Source organism: Bemisia tabaci, chromosome 1 (assembly GCF_918797505.1).
Source record: "Bemisia tabaci chromosome 1, PGI_BMITA_v3".
Taxonomy (NCBI): Eukaryota; Metazoa; Arthropoda; class Insecta; order Hemiptera; family Aleyrodidae; genus Bemisia; species Bemisia tabaci.
The window spans coordinates 60,864,133-60,879,474 of NC_092793.1; the positions used below are offsets into that span (position 1 = coordinate 60,864,133).

General features: G+C 39.9%; 2 protein-coding genes across 2 annotated transcripts in view; one reads left to right on the top strand and one right to left on the bottom strand.

The window, feature by feature from the left end:
- Positions 1–15,342, top strand: part of Shaw (Shaker cognate w) — a 449,043-nt gene that overhangs the window by 92,926 nt on the left and 340,775 nt on the right. The gene's annotated exons all lie outside the window — the stretch shown is intronic.
- On the bottom strand, positions 1,689–14,833 carry LOC140225504 (uncharacterized). The gene is made up of 4 exons (XM_072304638.1): positions 12,163–14,833; positions 11,389–11,496; positions 10,667–10,839; positions 1,689–4,467 (listed from the first exon to the last, which is right to left on the bottom strand). The coding sequence occupies exons 1-4, from the start codon at positions 12,200–12,202 to the stop codon at positions 4,465–4,467; spliced, it is 324 nt and encodes a 107-aa protein (XP_072160739.1). The 5' UTR covers positions 12,203–14,833; the 3' UTR covers positions 1,689–4,464.

The following is a 15,342-nucleotide window of genomic DNA, read 5'->3' on the forward strand; positions in this document are numbered from 1 at the left end:
TTTTTCGACAACAAGCTGTTATGAAACAATCAAAACCTGACGTTGGCGTCATAACTTGATGTGTTGACATCTGCAGGTCGCCTAACTTTGCAGGTTCTCCACAGAAAAAACAATAATTTTTAAAATCAAAAGTGCATAATGACCGAGTTTTTTGGTGGAGAGTAATTCGCTTTTTCTGCTCCTTTTGAAAGTTTTTCTTTCCGTGCAACATTTTTTTCATCGATAAATGTTTTTCTACACGAAAAATGAATACGTTGGCCTACATCTACGAGTAAATTGTTTATTATTAAACGAGAACATACCTCTCTGATTGTGTTCGCTCCTTTTTTCGCAAGTTTCTGAGTGACTCCTTGACTCAGTGTCTTATCGCAAAAAACGCACGTGCCACCATAATAATCCATTTTTGGCACTAAAACAATTCGAACTGATTTATACGCGATATCACAAAAAATAACATAAAGGATCATGAAAAGGAATGCATAAATGGTAACAAGTGTCGGTAATAAGTTGTAGAAAACAGAGAAAATTACGTTAAGGCAAGCTTAGAGTGCTCCGGAAAATCCAAAATGAAGTTTTCTCCAATCTATAGCATCGATGCAAACCTCATAGAAAGGCAGATGGGATGCTTACACGGTCAACATTGATTCAATATGGAATGTTGAATGTGGAAGTGTTGAATCCGTGTGGATTCAATGTTGATTCAATTAGACGGTGGTTGTTCGGATTACATTTATTTAGTTTAAACTTTTAATCAGATTGGTCAAGGGATGGTGGCAAAACGACTGGTGAAGCCATGGCTGCGGGACCAAGGTGGTCTAGAAACAAAAAAAAGCAAACCGGCCTTGTTAGTGTCTATAACATGAACAATAACACGTCGGCGAGTTTTTGCGGAAAAGTCGCAGGAGGTAATGTCTGATTCTTGACTGTTAACACTAAATCCAATGAAACATAACGAACAGAGTTTTTCACCAAATTGTAGTGGGATAATTCAATGGGTTGATCGCTTCTCACGATTGATGCGGATGAGGCCACGCGAGATTCACGGGTTTAAATTAACGTCGACGTGGGAGATCAAGATTGCGAAAAAACACACAAAAAAGCAGGAAAAATGATAACAAAAACACTAAAATTTAATAACAAAACTTCCGAGTTGCGTCTTGACTTAGCAGTTCATTAAAAGAACCGCGTTTATCCCAGTAGAGATTCATTGTGGATACAATTTAATAAGATAAACACAATAGGACGAAAGTCAGGTGTTTTCCCGAACCGTGGTACACGAGAGCATACCTTAATCATTTTCGGCGTTGACACCTAATTAAATTAAAAACGATAGTAAAACGCATCAAAAAAATATACCATAAAATCCATATATAATGATCAACAAAATATACTTTTTCGGAAAATTTTGTCGAACCTTCAGCCGTAAGACGAAATGACGATAATAATGATACTAATTCGGATGCGTTTACGTGACTTACAACCAAAACCGGCAAATCAAGTGGACATAGCAGCAGTCCTCTGGACACTAACTAAGGGTAGTTTTCTCCTTATTTTCAAAAACTCCGGGGATTTTCCTGTCGTTAGGTGGCTTTTCAAAAGGCATGAGAACCTCCACAATCAGAATTCACGCAACCCCGGCTTTCGTGTCCACCGATGAGGAGGCATAACAATGTGAGCATTTAATAGTGAATCTCTTTAAAATAAAAATAAAAAAAACCACAGTAGATGCCCTTCCTGCTTTCGGGTCCAATTTCATATAGAACTTTGCCACAAAAGAAACAAAAATAACAAAAGAACAAATAACAAAATAACAAGAAACAAAAACAGCAGCATGGATCACTTTTCATGTCCTCAGCGTGGTCTTGACATATTCCAGAAAATCGGGCTTCAAGGGGTTCGAATAAGTCAAATTGAGCCCCTGTATGAAGGTCCAGAAATTCTGAACAAGTCATACCTTGAACGTACCACTCTGTCTGCATATAACATATCTATGAGTCCTGCTGGCTTCTGAGCAATGAATGTGAGTGTATCAGGTGTGATTGGTCCAGTTGCATTAACCCCTGCTGCAGCAGCAGCCTGGGTCGTAGCATACTGAGGGAACATACCCTGGCTCATTCTGAAAATGGGCAAAGTACTCAGATAATATATGAGTTAATTCGACTATGTTCTTTTGTAGTCGTACTGCTGCAAGAGCCATGTCAGACCTATGGGTGGTCCCATTGTCACTGAACCCTATCCTGACCTTGTTGTAGTCTACTCGTGTTGTGTGAGCGTGAAACCTTGCAAGCCCGGTTGAGACCAAAACTGAGCTTGGATATTCAACGCCGCAATCACATTGAGACACTAAACTTTGCCTAACTTTCTCCCCTTTCCTGATGATCTTGATGCCCATAAAATCCTCTGTGTGATGTGTAGTGATTATGTCAAACGCAACAATCATTAACGGCTCTGCGTGCTGCTGCCAAAGCGATTCAGAGGCTATTCCAAGAGATCTGACTGTCTTAATTCTTATAGCGCAAGGAAAAATAGCTCCTTAGTGACCCCAAAGCCGAGTCCCTTTTCTCGCATAAAATCAGCGTATGCTCGTGAAAGGATTGATGTGTCCGGCAATTGCACAGCATTGAACAATACTGGTGAAACTGGTTCACATTGATTGGCAATGATGAAAATTAGACGATCTTTTGTGTAATTTCTGGCATCAATTCTAAAGGACTGAACACAGGCACGCTTCACTGAAATTAAATATTCTTCAGAGATTATCTCACTTTTCACTGATTTAACTTTCTTGGCCTTCTTTTTCGGCAGAAAAACGTCACTGGTCAGAGATATATAACTTCCTCCTGGTTCAATGAATCATCTACCTTTGTACAACTGTGATTTGTACAACTTTTAACTGTGTCGCTACTAATTATATTGGATTTTGGCCTTACGCAGAGAGGAGTTTTGACAATGACTAATCAACAAGTCACCATCTAAGTCTTCTGGTGAAATGAAGAATTAATAGAAAATTAAGAACCAAAGAATATTACTTACAATACAAACATGGTCCCCGGCACCCAATAAATCCCCCTTTTTTGTTTCTTCAACTTCGGATGCCTGAGCTCAGTTCCTTCAGGGTCTATTGCGCGGAGTATAATCCTGATTCGCTGCCTCGGAATTTTGACGCCCTCACTAAGAAGTGCAGCTCCCATGTTATAAAATCCATACCGATAGAGAAACCAATGATTGAGATCAATCAAAAGGAAAATTAATTATTAAAGATCAACATTAGCACTTATTATTTCAATTTTACTGCTAGTGTTTTAGCTGAAGTGGAAACGTCTGCTTCTTTCACCGGAATTTGGTAGGCGTACTTTTGGATAAATGTAAAAGCATTGATACTTTCAACCGGGTATTGTACTCCAAAAACAAAGAACAATTTTAAGTATACGTCAAACGCTTCCATTGGGCTTTGCACAGTATAACGAAGTGTCTTAATAACAACATGCGAAATTATTGCTTCTTTAGAGTTGATGATAGTGAATAATACCAATAATAAAAAACTCACTTTATAGAAGGGATAAAGGTTCTTTTGTTTTTCTTTTAGAAAATAAGGGTTTACAAGAAAGGTTCAAAAAACAGGGATTAGGCCAGAACGAAACTTCGTTCTTTGCAACTTTGACTGTAAGAGCTAAGACCAAAATCTATTCATACAGTTCCATGGTAACCCCTTCCACCGTGGCCCAGACCGTCCCAGCTGATAAGTCTTAATGGCGGGAACATCCCGGCCCGCCTTGAACTCCGAAGGGATCAAGACGAGTAGGATGACCCGCCCTACTGACGCAGCTGAGACAGCCCGAGCCCCGGAGGCAGGGGTCCCGAACCATTACTAACATCTACGCACAGGGACTCGTGCAAAAATATTTCCGGCATCGTCAACATCCAAGGTGTCCCAAAGCGATTCTTCGAACGCTGCTTCAATTAAACTTCTCCCAATGGTCCTTTGGAGATTCGGATTTGGAGATTGGAGATTCCTTTCTACATTAAACCCCGGCTCGACAGGTCTGGAATCTAATTGCCTCCTCCGTCCTGGTAGTAGTGGGGAAGAGTCTAGCACTCCCAACTGGGAGAGGAGATACCCCCTGCCCCTTGGCAGTCTTGAGGGTCCAGCGGAGGTTGCATTCAAGGACCGGTTGGCCCCCCGGCCTAATGGAGGCTCTGGGTCATCCGAACCAAATGTCGGATGGACAGCATAAAAAATGTCATCCAAAATACGATCCCTGATTACCGTTGTTAATGGCACTCTGCAATAGGGGCATGCGTCATTTGTCAGCTGTTGACGACATGAGCCGCAGATATAATGTCCATTTGCTTACTTTACAAACGGTGGCCGCAGAGGATGGTCGAGTATGTCGCATTTGTTGTTTTCAAAAATTTTTGTAATAGTGGTCCGCAATGGCGGTTTCTTGGAGTTCTGTTGCTCAGTCACTGTGAACACAGAAAAAAAGGGGGTTAGGGAAGGGAACGGGATACACGTAAAGGATAGAGCAACAATCACAACTGTTTGTTTGAAGTCTCCTTATCTTTCTCCCTTTGGAGATGTGAGATAACCGCAACCTGGTTCCCGTAGAACCATTGATCGAATTGCAATGTTGCTTGTAAGAGGAAATTGGAGGAGAGATCCAAACGGTGAGGGGCGGAATTTGTGGGAGACACCTTATGTTCCTCAAGGAAGGGAGGGGAGAACACACTGGTCGATGGAGCGGAGGGGGGGGGGAAGACACACTGGTCGATGGAGCGGAGGGAGGGGAAGACACACTATCGATATGGTCGATATGGGAGATGGGTGAGTAGATACTGACTTCTCGTTATTGCTCATCTTGAACATAGAGTAGATTTCATTTGTTACGAGAAGGCTAAATTAACTATTGAGAACTACCCAATGGCAGAGCATACAATTTTACCACCGGTCTTTTGTACACTCCGTTGGGAGTTTTGACTTCTACTACTCTCGTGTTGTTATCTTTCCCTGGAAATGTACGTAAGACTCGGCCTCGAGTCCATTTTAAGGGGGGGGGGGGGCTTTGAGGATCATGGAGAAGAACCAATGTTCCCTCCTCCAGATTCCCGGCTTGTTCCAACCACTTCCCTCGCGGTTGGAGTGAATGAAGGTACTCAAGGTGCCAACGTTGCCAAAATTGTTGGGCATACAACTCCACCAAATTCCACCTATGCAGAAATGGTGGACTTTCCGTGTCATATTGCCTTTCTGGTAACGCTACTAATGGCCGACCAATTAAGAAATGGCCAGGGGTGAGAACCTGATAATCACGTGGGTCAGAGGAGAGTGGAGTGAGAGGATGTGAATTTAGAATAGCCTCAATACGGGCTGTCAACGTTTGAAACTCCTCTTGAGTTAATACACTATCACCCATCACCCGTTTCAGGTGTAGTTTAAAACTTTTTACTGCAGCTTCGTACAGACCCCCCAAATGGGGCCCTAATGGTACATTGAAGCGAAATTCCACTCTGTTATTGTGAGAAAACAATATTAAATTTGGGTCCTCTGACGTAATTAATTTTAAAAATCTATTTGCCGCTCCCTGGAAATTGCTAGCATTATCACAATAAATATATGCCGGTTTGCCTCGTCTACTGACGAAGCGCTGTAACGCAGTGACGAAAGCATCGGTACTCAATTTTGAGACCATTTCTAGATGAATTGCCTTGGTGCTCATGCACACAAAGACACAGACATAGACTGGAGAAATAATCGCATATCGAAGCTGATGCAATTTTACATTGAAATGGCCACAAAAGTCCAATGCCGTTCTGTGGAATGGGGGACTCTGCTGAACTCTTTCAGCTGGTAAATCACCCATTAAAGGAGTTTTGTTCCTAGGTTGTACCTTAAAGCAATAAATACATGACTGAAACACTGATCGAGTCAATCCTCTTGATGCCATTATCCAGAATCTCTGACGTAACAGAGATTGCAGGAGTTGCGGAGGAGCGTGCATGTTGTCCCTATGGTATTTTTCAACCAGAAGGCGCACTAAGCGGTGTTTTGATGGTAGTATTATCGGATACCGCGCTGATTCTGGGAGAGGGGCATGCGTTAATCGACCCTGAGCATGAATTAAACCATCCACGCCAATATATGGTGCCAATCGTTTGAGTGGTTTAGATTTATTTGTTAATTTTTCACCTCGTTTTAGGCGGTCGATGTCCCCCCCCCCCCAAAACTCTCTTTCTGAATCAAGAATAGAGTTTTATTTTCAGCGACTAGAAATTCCTCCACTGTAATGGGTCCTTTTTCAATGACACGGTCATGACGTATTAAGAAACGTAAAACATAAGCAATTGCTCTCACTACCTTATTCCATGAAGAAGATTGTGGGAATTTAATTTCTATCTTTTCTTCTTGAGCTGTTATTAATACCGTGTTAAACTTTTTTAACTCTGGTAATTTTTCATCGGATGGAACTATTCGTAACTGCTCTGGCCAAAGTTCTTCCTTTACTTTTAACCAAGGTGGACCATTCCAATACAGAGGGTGATCTTTCAATTCACTAGGCGTTATTCCTCGTGACGCGACATCTGCCGGATTCAAGCGGCCTTCAACATGACCCCATCTCACTGTTTCTGTTAAATTTTGGATTAGCGCTACTCTATTTGCTACAAAAGTTTTTAGTTTGTATGAAGGAGTTTGAATCCAGGCCAAAGTTATTGTAGAATCTGACCAAGCGAAGACTCTTTTCACACTAAAATATTCCATGATTTTCGGCAGATATGTTTTCAATACTTTTACACCCAATGCTGCTGCACATAATTCAAGTCGTGGTAATGAGACCTTTTTTAGAGGCGCAACACGCGATTTCCCAACAATGAGGGTTATTTTTGCATATTCATCCGTGGAAGGGTGGAAATATCGCAGATAAATCAGGCATGCTATTCCCAGCTCACTTGCATCGCAAAACATATGACATTGTACTTGCCTATCTTCGGTCTCTATATATCGTGGGATCTCTATAGAAGATAACAATTGCAATTCATCTGCGAACTTTTCCCAACGATGTATTAGTTCCTGCATGAAGGCTTTTGCCTTAAAAATGACAGGTGTTAGAAATCCTAACGGATCAAAAATCGAACTGATTAATGATAAAAGGCCCCTTTTTGTATTAACGGACTCTGCTCGTTTTATTTTGTAAGAGAAAATGTCTTTCTCACAAGCCCAAAATGCCCCTAATATTTTGAAGACCGGGTCGTCAAATCCACTTTTCGGAACCTCCAAATCTTCTGAAGGAAAATTCGCTAAAATGGCTGATTTATTGGAAGTCCATTTTCTCATGAAAAAACCCCCTTCAGCCAAAAGAAGGATGACTTCTTTTAACAAAGTTTTGGTATCCTCATTCGTTTTATCACCATATACCAAATCGTCCATGTAAAGCGCGTCCGCTAGCGCTTTTGCTGCCCTAGGATATTTATGACCATGATCCTTTATGATCTGTTTTATTGTGCGTATGGCTAAGAACGGTGAACAATTTACCCCAAAACATACTGTTACTAAAGCATAAGTTTTTAGTTGCATATGAGGTTCAGGCCTCCAAACAATTAGTTGGAATAGATGATGTTTAGGATTTAATTCGATTTGAAGGTACATTTGTTTAATGTCCCCTGAGAACACCGTGGGAAAACGCCGAAAACTCAACAAAAGCATAGGAATGTCTTCTAACAATGAAGGACCAGGTAACAATAGATCATTTAAGGATTTTCCATTAGAAGTTTTCATACTTGCGTCGTAAACTGTTCGAAGTTGTGTGCTACTTGACGACTCGTTTATAACTCCATGGTGGCTCATATAATAATGAGGCGTTCCCTCAGGAGGGCGGGGAACTTCCCGCATAAAACCGTTCTGTTCATAATCCTTCATATATTGAACATATTTTTCCTTTAAGATTGGATTTCTACGAAATTTCGATTCCAATTGATGAAACCTTTTAACCGCGGTGGAGTACGATTCGCCCAAAAGCCCAGAATTTTGACGGAATGGCAAATCTACTTGATATTTTTACTTTCTCGCTCCCCTAGGGTAGAGAGGAAGTATTGTCATCCTCCAAGAAAAAAAAAAAAAAAAAGTTGAAATTTCATCATTTCTAGACGTTTTAAGGTCCCAGGAGTCAAAATAACCATACTTGAAAAAATGTGTGTCCGTCCGTCCGACGTCCCCCAAATCTGTCTACAGCGATATCTCAGAATCTATCTGTTCGATTTCATTCAAAATTCTCACAGAACACCATATTTATGGTCTCCTTATGCACGTCCAACGATTTTGGGGTACGCTAAAATTTGGGGGGGCTAGGGTCAAATTGGGTTAAAGGTCCATTTTCAGCAAAATCACACGGAAAGCTCATTTTGAGGGACCGTAAATTTTGAAAAATGCCTTTAATTCTTTAAAAGTGGGCATCAAGCACATCACCTGGGTCATTAATTTAAGTTCCTAAAAGATCTTTGGACTAAACTCAAAATTCAAGGGATTACGAGGCCCAAAAGTAGGGCACTTTGCTCCGCGACATCACACAAACAACTCATTTTCAAAGACTGTAAATTTGAAAAAAATGCCTTTCATTTCTTCGAAAGTTGGCATAAGAGCACCACCTGGTTCAATAATGTAAGTTCCTATGAGGTCTTTGGACTAAACTAAAAATTGAAGGGTTACGCGTCATATAGCGAGGAGAGCACTTCGGTCACACGGAGAGCTCATGGACTGTAGATTTTGAAAAAATGCCTTTAATTCTTTGAAAGTTGGCTCAAAAGCACCATCTGAGTCATTAATTTAAGTTCCTAAAGGATTCTTGGACTAATCTCATAATTGCAGAGGGGCCGATAGGAAACGCTCAATTCTCTGATAAATGAGTCGGAACGCTTCTAGATAATAGCAGCAAACGCTTTGAGTCAGGTGAAACCTAGGAATTCAAATGCATTATATAATGCATCATATACTATTTCCAAAATTACTCCGTAGGTATACACCAAGCAAAATTAGACAACTAATTAGGTAGGTACTTACAATATATAGTTACTATGAGTCATCAAGCTGACGCAAGAACTGACACTTACATCTTTATTAAATACTAATATGTTTGTTGTTAATGAATTTAGAATCCCGGCAGATTCCATCTTTCGCGGTTCCTTTTTACGAGGTACTAAGCACAAATATAATATAATAATACGGCACAAATATGACTGATTTAATGCTTGTTACTTAATAAAGGAGGTTATAAATTGTTAGAACCCGAGGTCCCGAGGTTTGTTGACGTTAGTCGACAGCATCAAGGAGATGGCGCTCTCAGCGCTCTCTATTGTTTTTGCTTTGAATTACAGGGATACGCGGTAAGGAGATGGCGCTCCTGGCGGGCGTATGGTGAACCTTCCAGCAGGTAGATTCGCCCGCCAAATTTAAAATTTGGGAGATGCTAAGCGAAAACCGTTTAGTTTTAAGACTATTTGAACATCGAATAGTCATTCTACCCATTCAAGTAGATATTTGATGGCTTTTGACCGTGCTTAAGGAGAGATTATAATATAAAATCGTATCTGAAGTATGATGTCAATGAATCTAATGGATCCTAATGAATCGTAGAAAAGCTAAGATTTTTACGGATCGCCATCTTTGACAGGAGACTTTGTTAATCAATTACATATTTAATTGAAGATGCCTCATAAAATCAACAAGTCGAGTCCGAATATATGAATTCATCACATATCGCGAAGACATTTACAATAAAGTTCAGTGGTTTGAATAAAAATTTCATAACTATTATCCTGTGATCAAAATTCCAATCAAACTTTATGATTTTGTAAAATTGGCAGTATTTTTCTAAATATTCCAGTAAAAGTGTCTATGCCGGCGCTTAGCGCCGGTTCGAGCGAGAAAATCCCGTGCGGTCCCCGCACCAATCCGCTAAGCGGATGGGGGGGCGAAGCCCCCCAAATGCCGGCGCGTAGCGCCGGTACGCGGCGCGAAGCGCCGCGCATAAATTGGCCGGAGGCCAATTTTTTACTTGGGAGTTGTACCGTAGTTTCCGTGTACAATCGTTCCGCATATTCTTCCTCCGGTTTCAGACCGTTTGAAGGGGTTGGCTCTTCCAATGCCCAAAACTGTTCTACTTTTGAATACAATCCACTAGAACAGTTGCATGTTAGAAGAACCCTTGCCGAACGTACCGGAGCAGAGCGGAGGAGCGCTACCGATTAAAAGGTGCGCGCACAGTAGGCTCAACTTGAGCGCGTCGCTGACACGAAAAAACGGCAACTTCAAAAATTCATAACTCAAAAACGGCTGGGCATTGGTACCTAAAAAAAAATACGGTTTCTTATATTGATCTATTCTACCTCTCTGCCAAATTTGAACCCGATCTGAGGGGGACAATCGGTAGCCTCCCCTTGTTAGAGAGGACATTTTTAAAAGTTATACGGCCGTTTTTGAAAAAAAAAGCAATGTGGTTAAGTTCAATACCAACTTGCAACTTTTCTTCACTGGTGTAGTAAAAAATTCGGAAATATGGTATGTAGTGACTTTTATTTCACCAAATTTGTGATTGTAACCAATAGAAGTAAATCGAGACAGAGCAAACAGGCCATGCATAATCTTCAGACGTATCATTTCTAGAAAAAATTTACTAACCTTCAGTGAAATATTTCCTTCTTGCCCATTTGTATTTTCTGGGCCAGAGAAATTTTCAGTCGGTTCTCCCTCGTACACATAAACCACAGACTCAAATGCGGCTGCCTGAATATCATGATTCAGCGGTATTTGATCCTGGATCAAAGAAAAATGATTCATATATGGGATTGTCACTGGAAAAGAGAGAAAAAAACAACTAAAAATTGAGGCACATACACAGGAAATCTAAGAAATTACTCACATGATATTTTTTTATTAATTTTTTTTTTTATTTGATGAGTCAAGTAGGTAGCAAATTTTTTCCACTTTTTCTTTGCTACGTCAACTGGAATTGAAAAATTAAGCGGACAAAATATGTTTGCAATCATAAGTTGGTCGGAGAAAATCAATAGCTAAAATCCAGCAATACTCTGATTATGTCACTGAGTTAACTTTTTTTAAACCAAATTAAATCCTACTTGACGCTCCATTAAAATATGATTCATCTTGATGTAGGTGTGAGTGTAGAAGAGTGCGAAATTCAAATGTTAAAGGATTAGTTTTCCTCTTTCTATGAATCTCAACTCATTGTTCCAAATTCTTTCATAAAATTAAAGTCATCCCAACAACATGTATACCCTTTTATTATCTCTTCTCGTGCCACTCCAAGTGGGTTTGAACCCTTTTCTGCTAGCACAAAAATGCACTCAAGTCTCGTTTTAGCAGAGAGATCACACATTTACCTGAATCGCAGGATGTTTCCGGATCTGAACTACCAATGCATTCATTTCCGTTCATTTCTAGCTGGTGGGAGAGCTCCAGACGACCCTGTGCTTCAGTAAAATTTTTATCTGCAAAGCAAATCAGGTGCATTAAATGTCTGGTAATAAGATTTTGAAAATACTGTAATTCATCAACAAGTAAGAGATGGTAGAATATGCCCGAGACACAAAATTTGAAATTCTAGTCAATTAATGGCTGTACAGTCAAATAATTGAGCACGCAGTCTTACAACTTTAAAAAACAAAATCCATCTGTATAAAACCATGCGCTCATACGTAAAAAAGATAAAATTTTTCTTAATCTGATTGATGAGATTAGCAAATTAGGGTAACTACGGAATAAAAGTGAGAGGCAGTTCAGCAAGTTAAAAGCTTCTTCAATATCAAGATCGTTTTCTAAATTAACTAATGCCAAGTTGTTTTTAAAAAAAAAATAATAAAAACTTCATGAAATATTGATGCGATTTGTGGCTTTTAGAAAGATATAGATAAGTGGTTTTTTTATAGGACATTAATAAAAATTAATTGGCTAAATTGGACTTAATTTTGCGAGAAGGAACTACCATTTTTGACTCATTTAAGAAACAAAATGTCACGTTAGTAAATCATAATCATAAAGACGAATAAAGTAATATTAATATTCATTGTGCCAACAAGTCAAAATTTTCCAGAGGTATGCAACTTAATAAAACGGTCTATACATATCTTTGAAATATTTTCATCTTAAAGACCTACCTATGCTTTCCAGTGGGGAAAGTGTGCCAAGCCCACACATTTCATTAATATCAGATAAACATTTTGGGGACAGTATCCTGGAAATAGCTGTATCAATCACTGCCTCTTCCTCTGCAGTATCCACCTGAAATTCATCTGTTGAGCCTGAGGTAAATCTTGAAGCAGCCTGGCTTTGTTTCTTGTTGTAGACTTTGAGTGCTGATCGGGCTTTCTCTAAAAGCTCCTTTTGTTCATTAAGAGTTTTGACGTACTCTTCCCAGGTGTCTGAAAAACAAATTATATTAGTGTCCTTTACATCTAACCAAGGAAGAGTTTAATTACAAATCTTGAGGGGCATATTTCCAGGTTTATAACTTAATCTTGTTTCCATAATCTAAAACTTTTAGGTATATTGTAAAGAAAATATTTTAGTCTCTGGCAGAAGGGGGGAGGGGAGGTTTTACCATAGACGATGACAACGTCGAAAACGTCTTTCCCAAAACAACATAACCAAAGACCGTGGACAGTACTGAAGGCAAAGAGGGTCCCAGAGTGAGAGGGGGACCGTTAACAATTAATGCATAGAGGTCAACAGCTAAAATGAGATCAGGTTTGCTCGGAACATCAAAATGTTTGTCAGCTAATGGATATTGTCCCAGAATTTTCCTCAAATCCTTATCAAATGGGACTGGTGGGAGAAGACCAGTTATCTTCTTGACGACTATCATAGGATAATTTGGAGCCACTAACCGTCCATCAGGCGTTGAAATGCTGATTTCAACCATGCCTTTAGACTCAACCTGATTTTCAGATAGACCTGAAAGATTCATTTCAGTGTGGCTAGGTTCAATTCTAAGAAGAGAACAACACTCTGATCTGATAACGCCCGTATCAGCCGCGCTATCTAGGATGGCCTTTGCAACCAATGTGCGGCCATTTTTTGCCGTCAACAAAACAGTTATTGTTGGCAACACTGACGTCATGTTACGACTCTCAGTAAGGAGGGTGCGCTGACCCTGAGGTTTAATCGTCTGATCGGAAACAATGGTGGCTGATGTGGAAGGTTGTGGAGTCGATTCATGTTGATACATCTGGGTGGGTAATGCAGTTGCAGTCGAAAGATGCAGCATAGAATGATGTTTTTTCGAACATGATTGACATCGTTTTTTACTCTCACAATCCTTAACCCCATGAGATGTACTCAAACAATTATAACATAGATAATTTTGTGTCACAATATCACTCCTATATTTTTAAACTTTTCGCATTGAGCTAGAGTATGAGAGCTTTTGGGACAAAGCTTGCATCGCAAATATGGTGGGGGTAATTTTGTAGTTCCCCCAGAGTTTCCCTGTTTACCCTCCGACTGAAGGGGGAGGGAGATGATGGACCCTTTCCCACCTGCAAAGCTCTCACTGGAGGCGCAGATGAGAGTTTTGGGCATTTTTGGTTTGAACGAAATTTATTGGACTCGCCTTCTGTCATTTGCGCAATTTCGTCTTGTAGATATTTGCAAATTTCGTCAACAGTTGGCATTTTAGTTTTTTCATCCCGAGAATCCTCAAATCGTCGTTTATGAAAATTATTAAATTTCCGTAATAAAACCAAAACCAATAATGAACAATAAGTTTCAGGATTCAACCCTAAACCCTCCAACGCTTGCATATTCTCTTTTATTTTGGTGTAGAAATGAGATCAATTAGACGCCGTTAACTCTTGGAGATCAAGTAAATTTGAAAGGTAATAAGTTATTTGTCGTCTCTCATTATGATATTCTAGGTGGCGGTAGCCACCCCGGCCCAATCCTAAAAAATTCCCCTAAAAATTTGACGACCTAAAGAAAGAAAAAAAAAAAAAAAAAAAAAAAGACGGGTGGCTGCTGCCTAACTAGTTTTACACGAAACAACGCGACCGGGCTTTTCTGCACGGTTTGCGGTCCATTAAGCTCTCCTACTAATTAAGTCGTAGAGTAAACCCCAAAAACCCTATAATATTTGGGTAGAGTATGCTCAGCTCCACTCGTAATGACCACCCTTTTTAAGTTTAGTTAAATATTAAAAAAGTTATTAAGCTTTAACGACAAATTTTGGACCCCAAAACATGACATTAGTTTTTGACGACATGGACCCCCAAAAGATGACAATGATGGAATTGTTGAGCAGATACGGGGCCCGCGAAACGTTCGGTCGCGGGAGAGACCATCGTGTTTAGTTCACTGACATTACAGCTATACCGTAGAAAAAAACCCCATACAAGTATAGATATTTTGAATCAGCGTCACATAAACTAAATATGATTTTTTGGAAATTTGAAATAGATGGCGTATAAAGAAGAACAATTTAATAATTAACCCGTTTTCTGACGATTTGAATGTCGATCGGTCCCTAGGGCTGTGGAGGTAAGGGTAGCATAAAATCCATTAAACTAGGTATGATTCAAATCTGTAGACTCCCAGGATGTGCCTTTCGGAAAGTTTGCGGACTTATATGGGCGTCGAAAGGAGAATTTATTGAAAGAAGGAGCGGGTCCTTCAATTTTTCAAAACAGTCAGAATTTGAAAACAACTTGTAGAACCGCGCGATGGATGGTGAGCGCCGACTCCAGAAGTTAAATTTCAGGTTATGTTTATGTCATTACTGTTTTCAATATTTAAATAATAAAAATAAGATGGATTAATCGATGTATGTTTCTATCTATTTTATCCTAGCCGAATATAACTGGATCCATTTCTATATAACCCTTTTATGATTCCCGCACCCTTGATAAATTTAGTTGTCACTGTAAGTACTCGGATCAACCTGCCATTTCTTCCCAGCGGCCCTGATCTAGTGATCTTTTCAAGTAATTGTTCATGAATGATTGATGATATCCCACTATAGTGAGTCCTAGATACTATTTCTCGTTAATCAGATTCAGCAACTTTCCACCAGAAAATCATCCTTTCCCTCAATACGATGATGTGTGTCTGGGATCTCAATCGGTGGGAATGATTCTGCGTTTCCACTTTCTACTAAAATTTTGCTAGCAGCTAGGCAGCCTACATTTTCAGGAGTTGATGTGTGTTTTCTCAGTGTATCATGCAACTGGTGCCTAAAGCCTGTATGTTTTCATAGACTTGGGATGCTTCATAATGGATAACCGGTAAATGCATTCACCCGTCAGTCTTGGTTATGTGTTCACCTAAAGAAGCTACGCTTCACT

Excerpts from the sequence above, each read along its gene's own strand:
- LOC140225504 (XM_072304638.1), bottom strand. The coding sequence starts at position 12,202 with ATGTGTGGGCTTGGCACACTTTCCCCACTGGAAAGCATAG. Across the intron at positions 11,497-12,162 it reads TTCCCCACTGGAAAGCATAG|ATAAAAATTTTACTGAAGCA; the intron begins GTAGGTCTTTAA and ends TTTGCTTTGCAG. Across the intron at positions 10,840-11,388 it reads GGAAACATCCTGCGATTCAG|TGACAATCCCATATATGAAT; the intron begins GTAAATGTGTGA and ends TCTCTTTTCCAG.